Genomic DNA, 11,955 nt, shown 5'->3' on the forward strand with positions numbered 1-11,955 from the left:
ATACAATTGCACATGTATTTGTATTGTATTGTTACTTTTTGTAGAACACATTGTGTTGCCCTTTAATATTAATTGTATTGATGTGCTTTTTGAATTGACTCAACCTTTAAAACGTGTTCCTCTGGCATTCATTTTAATTGCCTTGGAGTGTTGTGAGTTCCAAGCTAAATATTGTTTGAAGCCTAGACTGCCATCTACTATCATATAATGGTTGACCCTATTCATGTTTGTCCTTTAATATCCTTTAAGAGCAACAATGGTTTATGTTTGCGTTTGTCAACAGGTTATTAATTTAATGGCCTCTGTGGCTGGCTGTGAACAATGGAGTCTGTCTCCTATTTCATACTACCCTGATTCAGGTCTGGCTTTGATTAAATAGTTTGACTATTCCATTCAAAGCAAAATTATTTTAGTATTGTGTCTATTATTGGTATTGTAGCAAATGGGATTGATAAACTTTTCCCAAGTTCGTGACACAGTTGTCGAATCAATTAGTATTTTGAATATCTTATTCTCAAGGTGGAGACTGCACTAACCTTTGAAAGGAAGGGACAACTACATTTTAACAGTACACATTTACAAACGTACGCTCAAATGACTCGGTTGGCAGAGTGTGGTGCAGACGTTTACGTGGAGACAGATCCCAGTACCATGTTGTTTATTGAACAGGCTCCTAGGAGCCTGTGGGGGGCAGCACCGCACACAGCAAATAAGAACCAAGAAGAAGAAGAAACCCGGAAGTAAAGAAAACTTCCGTGACTGATAAATCCATCCGAGGAATACCGAAAGATAACAACCATCCTGCTGCTTTGAGGGTTCCAAAAACCATAAACATCCCCCGTGTTTTATGAAAGGTACCCCGTCATGTCAAAAATAATTAATTAATATTATAGTGAGCGTCTGTAGAAAGCGTTTTACTGAGAGGCTCCACTACCACAGCAGAGGGCGATGGAGTCTGTGGACGTGGAAGACGAGAGCATCCTGGCCTCGATCTTCAAAGACAGCTTCCCGGACAACTGGCGGGACAACCCGGACTTCGCCGCCTACCTGTCCGAGCTCAGCTCCTTCGGGGTGGAGAAGCTGAACCGTGAGCCCGACCGGCTGTCGGAGGAGAGAGCCCAGATCCTCCAGCAGACACGGGAGCTGGCCTTCTCCAACTACAAGACCTTCATCCGCACGGCCGACTGCACCGAGGAGATCTACAGGGACTTCGGCAGGATAGAGAGCAGCGTCTCCAAGCTCCTGGACAAGCTGCCGAGTTTTGGGGAGAAATGCAGGTCAGTGATGATAGGCAATACAAGTAATAACATGAAGAGTTTTGACAGTATGTGAGTTTTTTGTTCAGACACTTGTGTGTTGATATAATACCATGCCTTTCTTCAGTGACTCACTGAGGTCATGAGATATCCCAGGGCACTTAAAAACTTCAAAGAGTAGGGGTTTCCCCGGTGTCCTGGCTAAAACTGGCCAACCAGGCTCATTCAATCTGGCCCCCTAATCATCCTCCTGGCTGACTCATTAATTCACTCACTCTCCACCTCAAGCTGGTGTGTGGTGAGTATTCTGGCGCTTATTGGCCGCCGTGCATCACCCAAGTGGGTGCTACACATTGGTGGTGGGGAGTGAGGGAGTGAGGCTCTCGCTCAAGCATCTTTGAGCGAGAGAAAAGCGCTATATAAATTCAATCCTTCTTTCTTCATCCAGGGGGTTCATGAAGGAGGCGGAGCAGATCGGGGCCAGCCGACGAATGAACAGCCTGACGCTGAACCGGCACACTGAGATCCTGGAGATCCTGGAGATCCCCCAGCTGATGGACACCTGCGTCAGAAACGGTTACTACGAGGAGGCCCTGGAGCTGGCTGCGTACGTCAAGAGGCTGGAGAAGAAGCACTCCTCTCTGCCAGTCATCCAGGTTAGGGCCACCAAGAATCAGATCACCAAAGAACCCGCTCAGGTTTAATATTTCGGGGATCAACATGTAAGCTTCTTTCATATAACAAAGATTATTTTGGTGAAAAATCCCCTCTTTTAAATGTATGCGACACAACAGCTATGTGTGTTATCCGAGCTATCTTTGTTGTCTATGGGGAATGGATTAACCTAGCTATTATTAATGCTTGGCACTTGGTTCTGTGAACATCCTTACTGTACCCACAGCGATATATTGTTATTTCTCTTTCTTCCGACATATTTCTTCTGACTTATTGTAAGTGGCTTTGGATAAAAGCATCTGCTAAAGGCCCTAAGTCTAAATATAACAGATTAACACTGGCCACTGCCATCGGTGAATGTCTGTATATCTATGGGGTATCGGCTGATTCGATGTCGGGCCGATAAATAGGAGCATCCCTAATGTACCTCGCCCCTCTTACCCGGTGTCTGTCCCCAGGGCATCGTCCACGAGGTCCGCCAGTCGTCCCAGCTCATGCTGAACCAGCTCCTGCAGCAGCTGCGCAGCAACTCCCAGCTGCCCGTCTGCCTCCGGGTCATCGGCTACCTCCGCAGGATGGACGTGTTCACGGAGGCGGAGCTCCGCGTCAAGTTCCTCCAGGCGCGCGGCACCTGGCTGCACTCCATCACCGGCGCCATCCCCGCCGACGACCCCTACTTCCACATCACCAAGACCATCGAGGCCTGCCGCGTGCACCTCTTCGACATCATCACCCAGTACCGGGCCATCTTCAGCGACGAGGACCCCCTGCTGGCCCCCGGGGGCCAGGCGGTCAACGAGGGCGCCATCTTCCACGGCTGGGTGGTGCAGAAGGTGGCCGAGTTCCTGGAGACCCTGGACCGGGACCTCCAGCGCGGCGTGGGCAGCCGGCTGGAGTCCCTGCTGGGACAGTGCATGTACTTTGGCCTCTCCTTCAGCAGGGTGGGGGCGGACTTCCGCGGGCAGCTGGCGCCCATGTTCCAGAGGGTGGCCGGGGAGACCTTCCACCAGGCCGTGCAGGAGGCGGCGGACAAGTTCCAGGAGGACATGAACCACTACACCCTGATATCGCTGCCCTCCATGCTGGGGGGCACCATCCCGGCCGTGGCCCCCAGCACCCAGCCCGGCACCCTGCAGCCCCCCATGTCCCTGCTGGACTTCCAGCCCCTGGCGTGCTTCCTGAACCACATCCTGACGGCCTTCAACGACCTGCGGCTGTGCTGCCCCATCGGGCTGGCCCAGGACGTCGGCCTCTACCTGGAGGACGCCCTGATGAAGGTAACGACAAGGACTCCCACTTTGGATTTTACAAAAAACACAAAGCTACAATAGGTTTAATGCTGGGTTGTTTGTGACATAAACAAAAACACATCCACCTAGATGTTGTTCTTGGTTTGTCGGCTTATGTTCAGCCTTTTTTTTTTCCTTTAGAAATGATTGATTATTGATGTTATGTGTCTGTGTTTTTTTAATTCCTTCCAACTGTGCGCAATCAGTTCTTTGTTGTTATGTAGACTGAAATCACATTTACTGTACATTTACACATTACACATTTACCCCTCTCTCCCTCCCCCCCCCCCCCCAGGTGACCAAGCTGATCCTGGTGTTCCACCGGGCTGAGGAGACGGCCTTCAGCGTCCGGGAGAAGGAGCTGTTCATTCAGTTCTGCTGTGCGTATGCAGAAGACCTGGTGCCCTTCCTCAACCGCTGCCTGCAGGTCCTCTTCCCCCCCGCCCAGCTGGCCCTGATACTGGGTAAATACCACGGGGAGGGTTATAAGATTTATTTTCCCGTCTTGTCTGCAAAGACGATCCAAAAGAATTAGACAAGGCAATGTTGAGTGTATGTGAGGATTTAAAGAGATAAAATACACATGGAGCTTCACAGTTCACAGTATACAATCAACTTAAAACCGTATTGATCAAATTCCAACCGGCCCTTAGAACCTTGTCACACATAAATCACGTTTTCATACATCAACAAACGTCAACATTTGGGAAAATACATTTTGAGGGTATCCATTCTGAATCAAGAGCCGTCTAATTCAAACCGTGGGATGTCCTTTTATGTTATTCTAAGGAAAGGCAACTTAAATATCATTCACTTTGACACTGTAAAGACCATTTTGAAAAGCATAACTCTGGTAAGTGTTGGTATTTCTTCTGGAGTTCTCTTCATTAAGCATGACCGTTTCCCCGTCCTCCAGGCGTTCCCCCGACCCAGGTCCACAAGTACGGCAGCCTGGGCTGTATGGACGAGAACACCATCCTCGCCCCGCTGGATTTCCTCCTCCCCAAGAGAGAGATGGTGGTGCCGGTGGAGGACTTGAGCGCTGATCTCAGTAGCCCCACCTCCTCGGAGGCCGTCACCGTCCAGGGACCCACAGAGGAACCTAGAGAGGAACCTCGTCCGGAGGTAGACCCGATGACGGACCAGAGACCCACAGAGGAACCTCACACAGACGCAGACCCGAAGACGGACTCGGGTTCCTCAGAGGAGCTGAAACATTCGGAACCAGCGACGGAGGACTCTGATAAAGATTTCTACGACCCAGAGCTTGAGGCTATACTGAACGACCCGGGGCCAGGGGTGCGGGATGACGACGACGACGATGGCACAGTGACGAACGATGAGGAGATCTCCTTCGAGTGATGGTCACCCCTGGCCCTCCATACTGACTCTGCTCCTTGGAATTTAAAAACAATTCTTGCAAAATATATGGGATATTAGACATGTTTTTGGAAATATGGGAAAGAAAATAAAACATATTTATTATGGTTTTGGGGCTCATTTGAAATCCTGTTTTCAAGTTTACTGAGATCATTGTTAATAAAATATTCCATGAATTTATTTGTTAATCTAACAATTTCCTGTCAATTTATTGACCAGATAATTTACATGAGACGGTATCATGATCTATTCATATCTACATTACCCTGGGAATGAATTCAAGATCAACCAGCCCTATTAAACTATTGTACTCAACATTCAGGCCAGTGTGGTAATGTGCAAAATAAGTTGTGCACATCTGGAGTTTTTTATGCGTAGGTAATATTTATACTGTGTCTAAACATAAAAAAAATTGCATTTTTTTTTGCAAAAAAGTCTCTAAAGTACTAGTAAGGTCTACGCTAGAAAGTAGTTGACAAATATAGTGCACCATTGATATGGTGCTTATCTTGTCGATCTTATGGCGCCACCTAGTGACAAGAATATGCATCCTGTTCTACAGCATTATTTAGGGAAAACTAAACTCGGTTTTGTTTAAATTTGATAAAAAATATTGCTCGTTGCAAAAATAAAGTGTCAAAGATGGTTTTATTACATTTTAAGTGCTTAGAAAACAATATGGCATCATAAATTAGTTTGTACCACAAGCAATCTCGTACCAGTATATACACATTGAGCCGCATCGTTGGACTAAAAAACACTTAAACTACAGCTGAATGAGTGATGCTGCTGGTGCACATGTAAAAAAAGAAAACGTGTCTACAGAGCTTCTGAGCTGGTCTGCAAAGACGATCCAAAAGAATAAGACAAGGCAATGTTGAGTGTATATGAGGATTTAAAGAGATAAACTACACATGTACCTTGGCTGTCTGGTCGTGCCTTTGAATAATAAGGACAAGTCTACAGCATACAATCAATTTCACCTCCAACCTCAAACCAAAGTATTGATCACCTGCAAATTCCCACTGGCCCTTAAACTAAAGCAAATTAAACCTCGTCACTCATTAATCCCGTGTTTCTGTGACTAGTTTTGCATGATGTAAAAAACTGAACAATGAACATACATCGACCAAAAAAAATACAATCAAAAGAAGATGATTGGGGAGAAACACTACAGTTAGACATAGCATCCCATCCACAAGTAGAAACACACCACTCTGGAACCGTCCGCATGGGTGTGGAGAGCCACGGTCTGTCTGTCTGCCCCTGTGCAGAGGCCCCTCGGTGGGCTCCCCCTACCCTGCCCTGGTGGGGGGGGCCGGCCCCCTGGAAGACCTCAGATGTAGTAGATGATCTCGGGGATCTGGCCGTCCTCTACCGAGGTACCGTTGTTGTTGCCTGGCGAGCTGAAGAAGAAGAAGGTGGTTTTGGGGCCGGGCCCCGACTCCTGGCTCACCTTCTTCAGACCTTTGGTACCGTAGTGGGAGTCCGGACCCTGGGGGGGGGTCGTCACAGAATTCCATAGCATTGACGTAAACTCTGAATAAGGACGTTTACGCTAAAGTAAATGAAGTACCTTTCTTAAAAAAGGCATTCGAAATAAAGCTAACTTTTATTATTAACAATGATCGTATCCATTTCCGCACCTGATTGGATGATCCCATTGGCCGGACTTAAACACTTCATGAAATTAATTACGACACTGCTAACATTTTAGGAGGAACATTCAACAAGTTCCTGATCCTCCATCCTCATCATGGATGGGGGAGGGCACCAGGCGGGCGTTCACCCACCTTCAGTGTAGCGCAGGCGGTGTAGCTGACGTTGGGCAGGATCTCCACGGGCTCCTTGAACATGACCCTGAAGGTGCTGGCTGTGCCGTCGCAGCTGAAGCCCGTGTCGTTCTGGCCCAGCGTCTGGCTCTTATCACTCTCGATGATCTGGAAAGGAAAGCTAAATGAGTCTGTGGAGAAGGGATGGAAGGGCGTGTGTTGCTGCTGCTGTTGTTGTTGTGGGGGTGCGGGTGTCTTTCTTCTCGGTGTGTGGTAGTCATGTGGAGATTTACCTGAATGTTGACCTGGTAGTCGTTGGGTCCGTGTATTGAACCGTATAAGCCAAACCCAACTACTGATATTCTTCTATTGACATTAAATCTGGAGAGAGAAATTTAAATTCATGCGTTAGTATTTTTTTATTCACGTTCATAAATGGATTGGAATTTTGTTGAATACACCACATTTGACGTGTTCATTACAATAGACCAAATGAAACTTCCGATAATACCATGTCCACATTACAGACATCATTCGTGTAAATATCTGCTGAGATTAAATTTGAAACCTTTAGGTCTCAAATACATCCAATGTGCCCCTGGTGGAGGCTTCCTGGGGCCTGGGTCTCACCTAATGCGGTCGCTGGTCCCACTGTAGCCCCATCGACTCTCAACCTGCTGGAATCTACTAATACTGCACTCCTTTCCCCTGAGACTGCAGCGGGGCCTGTCATTGTACTCAACCCGCGGTTTGGGGTTTACTGTAAAGTGGAGAAACAGATTTACCACCTCCCGATCGAACAATATTCCAGACTGGGCAGGCCCTGTTGCACAAGGAAAAATATATAACTGGTTTCTACCGGTGTAGTGTTTTGGACAGATCAGGTTTATCAAATACAAAACAAAGATCTTCATACATACAAATCATTCAATCAGAAAAGAAATACTGCTCTACAACAATCCAACCGAAGGCGGAAACCATTCAACTAGAGTCCGACCGATATATCGGCTGGTCGATTTTTATCGGCCGATAATGGCCTATCAACGATGTTTGCCGATATGAAACGGTGTCGATATTTAACATATCGGCCGATAAATCGATATCGGCCCTTTTTTACTCCGGTATCGTTATCGGCTCCTAAAATCCAGTATCAGTCGGGCTCCAAAGTTAAACAAGGAGATCGCTGCAATAGCTGTTTCTGATTCATTTGGACCAGATAGCTGAGGGGGGTCACATAACTGTGCCACGTCAGCTAGGGCAGAATAGCATCACGTTGCACCGGTTTGAACCAGAAAGAGCCATTGCAGTGTTTGGTGTCGTTCCTCTGGTTGGATTTGCGAGATGAATTGCTGATTCACACAATCAACAGACTAGTGAGCGACATGATGGTGTTAATGTCACAGAAAAATGCAATGAAACATAATGTGCATTTATTTACCTGCCGCGAACTCCTCCACGGTCATGAGCGGGAAGCGGATGAGGGTAAGGGCCTTGCCCAAAACCTTCTGCTTGTTCTCCGCAGTGATCGGCAGCTGCTGCCTGAAGCACTCTGCCTCGGCCCAGCGCACGACCGCCCCGAACAGACGGCTCTCCCTGATGCCCAGCGTGTCCCGCTCCAGCACCGCACACAGCGTGTCTGCACCGCCACACACACACACACACACACACACACACACACACACACACACACACACACACACACACACGTCGTTATCGACACAAGTCAGTCAGTCAACACACACACACACACAGCGTCGTCATCGTCTGGGAGTCAGTCAGTCAACACACACACAGCGTGTCTGCACCGCCACGCACAAACACACACCGAGTCGTTATCGTCACAAGTCAGTCAGTCACTCAGTCCACAAACATACACAGCATCGTTATCGTCTGGGAGTCAGTCAGTCAGTCAGTAGAAAGACACACTGCTGTCATAGAGACAGAGACACACAGGAGTCTCTCTCTCTCTCTCTCTCTCTCTCTCTCTCTCTCTCTCTCTCTCTCTCTCTCTCTCATATTGGTCGAGCGGGGGCGGACATTTGTTGGTGAATCCAGACCATCAGATTGTCTAGGAATCCATTTTGAGGAACAAACACTCTGGGTGACTCCTTTTCCGTGTTTACTCTGTGGACGTGTTTATGATGGGGAAGCGAGTCAGGCTTTAACAGGGGAGTGTTTAGGGTCAGGGTGGGGACCTCGGACCTACCTAGGTCGATGTCCGTGAACCCCTCTGCGTTGATGGCGTCCGCGGTGCTCTTGTCGATGGTGTCCAGGCAGAGGCTGGCGAGCTGTGGCTCGTCGAACAGCCTGGCCTGGGAAGAGAAACATCAGATACAGTGAGGCAAAATCATTTAAAACGGCCAAGTATCAAGAGGGGAGATTGTTAAGTTAAGTTTGCTGGCGCCTCTATTATATTATTTACGGTGTCCGGTAATCGACTTGTCTGGACTTCCTGGAAACTTGGACCTACCGGTAAGGCACAGACTTGGAAAACAGTATTTTATAATAAACTTCCGCTCCTCTAACTAAGTTGTTGATGCTTCTTTTTCTGTGTAGGGACCCTAATCATGCTACTGCAGAGGTTTGGTGCTATTTGGAGCTATATTAGTGGTCAAAAAATGTGTGCCCCTAGCCAATAACATAGAAGCCAAGCATTGCGCCGGGCAAACTCTATACTCGATTTTCAATGAAAAAAGTATCTGGAGGGCGTATTTGATGGGCTTACATGCCGAAACAAAGACTTACATGCCAAAACAAAGCAATTTTCGCCGGAATTACACATTAAGGGTTAAGGGTGATGGACTTTCCAGAGGCTTGAATTCTTTTTTTTTAATGATTTGTTTCTTAAGAATGTATCCATTTTATTGTAGAGTGAGATGGACAGGAAGGTCTGGGTTAGAGTGGAAGACATTCAGCAAAGGAACATGGGCAGGAACCGAATCCGGGTCGCTGCGATCAGGACTAGGCCTTAATGGTACGCTCTCTGACCGGTGAACCACCGGGGCGCCCCTGGATTGAATGGGCCACTAAATGTACATTTGTTCTAGCATTTCAAAAGATTCATACAGTAATTCTGAATGTTGACAACTTCGAGGTTTTGTGTATGAAATTCACTACACTACTCATATCTTACCTGCATATACATGTATACCAACCAATAATATATACCTATATCCAAGCCAAAATATACAGAAGGTACACGCACTATACATCAATATAACCCCCATGTTGTCCTATGGGACTCCATCATGTGATAGACGTGTGAGAGGGCTTGCATCCCATCACTAAAGCCGTTTAATGCTGAGATCCTGCTCCTGAAATGAAGAATGCATTTTCTCTATCCTCCTCATCTCCTCACCCACATAATATTTATAAATACCCAGACTATATCTGGCCCGACAGACGGAGGAGAGACGGTGTTCTGAAGGAAAACCCACCTGGGTGAGCAGCATGAAGGCGTTGTCCGCCCGGAGGTGCTTAGTGAGGAACTCCACGCAGTGCCCCTCCAGGGCTGGCACTGCGTACTTCTTCGCCGTGTACAGCGTGGTCATCACCGTCTCCGGCCCGATGTGGATCTCGTCAGAGTACAGAAACCTGGACGAACCACGAGACAGGACATCCAGCATCATCATTTTACAAAAGAAATCCCTTCAGGCGAACAGGGTGAATCATCCTTGAGTGAATGTTGATTTATGAACCAACGTTGCAGTAATAAACTGTCCAGTCGGCCTGTTTTAAGACTATAAATAGGCTGAGCCCCCTTGTGGTTACTGTACATGTCTCTGTCTGTCTATCTGTCTATCTGTATGCTTCCTCTCTCTTTCTGTCTGTGTCTGTCTGTCTGTGTTGATTTATGAACCAACGTTGCAGTAAATAAACAGGGCCTACCTGAGCAGCGACAGAAACGCTGCAGGCTCCACATCAGGCAGCTCTATCTCCGCAGACGTGGTGGCCATCCCGCCGTTGAACATGGCATCGAACACAGCACTGCCGGCGGCCAGGACGAACTTATGCGCCGGGATCCTCTGGGCCTGCCTGCCCTTACCGACTACGAACCTCACGTCACTCAGCAGCTCGTTATTGAACAGGAAGGCGAAGCGCTCCTTCAGGGAGCTCTTGGTGGCCTGCCAGTTGTACATGGGCTCCCGGTGGAGGCCCCCCGCTGCGGCCGCTGCGGCTGCAGGGGGAGCGGGGTGCACAGCGGCAGACGCGGCGGAATTCGCCGCCGCCACCGCCGCCGCCGCGTTCATGGCCGCGCCAGGCTGTGCGTAATTGGACGCATGCCCTTCAAGGTGAGGCGCAGCGGGCGCACCGCCGCCTGTCGCCATCCTGCACCGCCCGACGGCCGGTGTGTGTAATCGGTGATCAAGTGAAGAGCGAAGACTGAAGTGAAACGCGCATATCACCCGTGTTTAGGTGGTCTCCAGTTGCAGCATCGTTGGTGTGTTTACCAGCTTGCTGCGCGCTCCTCCCAGTGTGACGCACACGCGCTGCGCTCCTTCGTTGGTCATCCTCCTGCAGGAGGTGTCGCCGGCTAGTGGAGGGAGGAGAGTGTGGGCTGAGCCACATCATGCACTGAAGTAGACTTGAAGTAGACTGCGGATGCATTAAACGGTAAAAAGAAATATATATATAGTAATTCTTATTTTTTTCCACATTGTACCACTTGGACATAATTCGCTCGATTCATCCTTCTTCAGATTTCCTTTCACCTTGAAAGAACTTTGTAACTTTTCTAAGTGACTCCACTTAGTGATGAGAGAGAGAGAGAGAGAGAGAGAGAGAGAGAGAGAAAGAGAGAGAGAGAGAGAGAGAGAGAGAGAGAGAGAGAGAGAGAGAGAAGGAGAGAGGGAGGGAGGGAGGGAGGGAGGAACAGACAGACAGAGAAGACGGGCAGGCGCGCAAAGCACCAAGTTATCAAACCCCTTACTTGAATAGTGCGCGAAACCACTTGAAGAACTTAGTTTAATGTGTTCATTGTGAAAGGGATCTATAGGGATCTATTATTCTGACTGAACCAGATATCTGGAACTATAGACTTGGATCAAATACGGCCGCTGCGATGTACGTGTCTGCCGGGTCGGGCGTGTTCCTCCTGTCGCTGATGTCCATCCCCATCTCCTTCCTCTTTAACTCACTCATGTGCAATAAGAGGTAAGGTGAATGGTAGTTTGTTCAAAATTAGTATGTCTCACCATTTACAATAATTGATTTCTTCGCTGATGATCGAAAAGTATGGAGGGAAATTAACCGACCCACACTGATGTATGTGATTATATTTGATTTTTGGCAGCATTGAAGCTGTCTTCTTTGCTGGATGCACGACAGTGCTCATCCTGGCCATCTCGGCGCGGTTTCTGCTGAAGAGGAAGACCCCCGCAGACCCCCTCTTCTATGGTGAGGGTCAACGTGAGGCTTCTCTAACCTGCTGACGTCATCATGACGGTTTTTCACGCTGCTGGTCGTGATCTACATTCAATAAATAAATAAAACATTAGATATAAAACCTCACATGTGCGCCTGTACTTCCGCTCCTTCTGTCTGTCTGTCTGTGTCTGTCTGTCTCTCTGTCTCCGTGACAGC

The 11,955-nt window shown here is 48.2% G+C and overlaps 3 protein-coding genes across 5 annotated transcripts in view; 2 read left to right on the forward strand and 1 right to left on the reverse strand.

The window, feature by feature from the left end:
- Window positions 1-726: 726 nt before the first annotated feature.
- cog8 (component of oligomeric golgi complex 8) lies at window positions 727-4,774 on the forward strand. Of its 2 annotated transcripts, XM_079737403.1 has the most exons (6): window positions 727-854; window positions 940-1,277; window positions 1,705-1,912; window positions 2,390-3,208; window positions 3,516-3,684; window positions 4,137-4,774. In XM_079737403.1, the coding sequence occupies exons 2-6, from the start codon at window positions 949-951 to the stop codon at window positions 4,580-4,582; spliced, it is 1,971 nt and encodes a 656-aa protein (XP_079593529.1). In that variant the 5' UTR covers window positions 727-854; window positions 940-948; the 3' UTR covers window positions 4,583-4,774. The 2 variants fall into 2 exon arrangements, with proteins under 2 accessions (XP_079593529.1, XP_079593528.1); XM_079737402.1 differs by having other exon boundaries at window positions 742-1,277.
- A 457-nt stretch (window positions 4,775-5,231) lies between these two features.
- Window positions 5,232-10,835, reverse strand: LOC307075623 (BTB/POZ domain-containing protein 1-like). 2 transcript variants are annotated; one of them, XM_079736276.1, is made up of 8 exons: window positions 10,261-10,835; window positions 9,810-9,966; window positions 8,579-8,684; window positions 7,811-8,008; window positions 7,003-7,132; window positions 6,666-6,753; window positions 6,394-6,540; window positions 5,232-6,095 (listed from the first exon to the last, which is right to left on the reverse strand). In XM_079736276.1, the coding sequence occupies exons 1-8, from the start codon at window positions 10,698-10,700 to the stop codon at window positions 5,937-5,939; spliced, it is 1,425 nt and encodes a 474-aa protein (XP_079592402.1). In that variant the 5' UTR covers window positions 10,701-10,835; the 3' UTR covers window positions 5,232-5,936. The 2 variants fall into 2 exon arrangements, with proteins under 2 accessions (XP_079592402.1, XP_079592401.1); XM_079736275.1 differs by having other exon boundaries at window positions 7,003-7,195.
- Window positions 10,836-11,271: 436 nt separating this feature from the next.
- Window positions 11,272-11,955, forward strand: part of LOC307075641 (transmembrane 6 superfamily member 1-like) — a 4,407-nt gene continuing 3,723 nt past the window's right edge. The window contains exons 1-2 of the mRNA XM_079736298.1: window positions 11,272-11,526; window positions 11,666-11,769. Of these exons, the coding sequence (XP_079592424.1) occupies window positions 11,435-11,526; window positions 11,666-11,769 (196 nt within the window). The 5' untranslated portion in view covers window positions 11,272-11,434. The remainder of the gene's footprint in view (window positions 11,527-11,665; window positions 11,770-11,955) is intronic.

This window comes from Pollachius pollachius (genome assembly GCF_949987615.1).
Source record: "Pollachius pollachius genome assembly, chromosome: 5".
Taxonomy (NCBI): domain Eukaryota; kingdom Metazoa; phylum Chordata; class Actinopteri; order Gadiformes; family Gadidae; genus Pollachius; species Pollachius pollachius.

What these genes read in the sequence shown, in the direction of transcription:
- cog8 (XM_079737403.1), top strand. Translation starts at nt 949, where the DNA reads ATGGAGTCTGTGGACGTGGAAGACGAGAGCATCCTGGCCTCGATCTTC. An exon ending in AGTTTTGGGGAGAAATGCAG is followed by an intron (nt 1,278 to 1,704) that starts GTCAGTGATGAT and finishes TTCTTCATCCAG; the next exon opens with GGGGTTCATGAAGGAGGCGG. An exon ending in CCTCTCTGCCAGTCATCCAG is followed by an intron (nt 1,913 to 2,389) that starts GTTAGGGCCACC and finishes GTCTGTCCCCAG; the next exon opens with GGCATCGTCCACGAGGTCCG.
- LOC307075623 (XM_079736275.1), bottom strand. Translation starts at nt 10,700, where the DNA reads ATGGCGACAGGCGGCGGTGCGCCCGCTGCGCCTCACCTTGAAGGGCAT. An exon ending in GCGTTTCTGTCGCTGCTCAG is followed by an intron (nt 9,967 to 10,260) that starts GTAGGCCCTGTT and finishes TGGTTCGTCCAG; the next exon opens with GTTTCTGTACTCTGACGAGA. An exon ending in GGGACCAGCGACCGCATTAG is followed by an intron (nt 6,754 to 7,002) that starts GTGAGACCCAGG and finishes TTCTCTCTCCAG; the next exon opens with ATTTAATGTCAATAGAAGAA.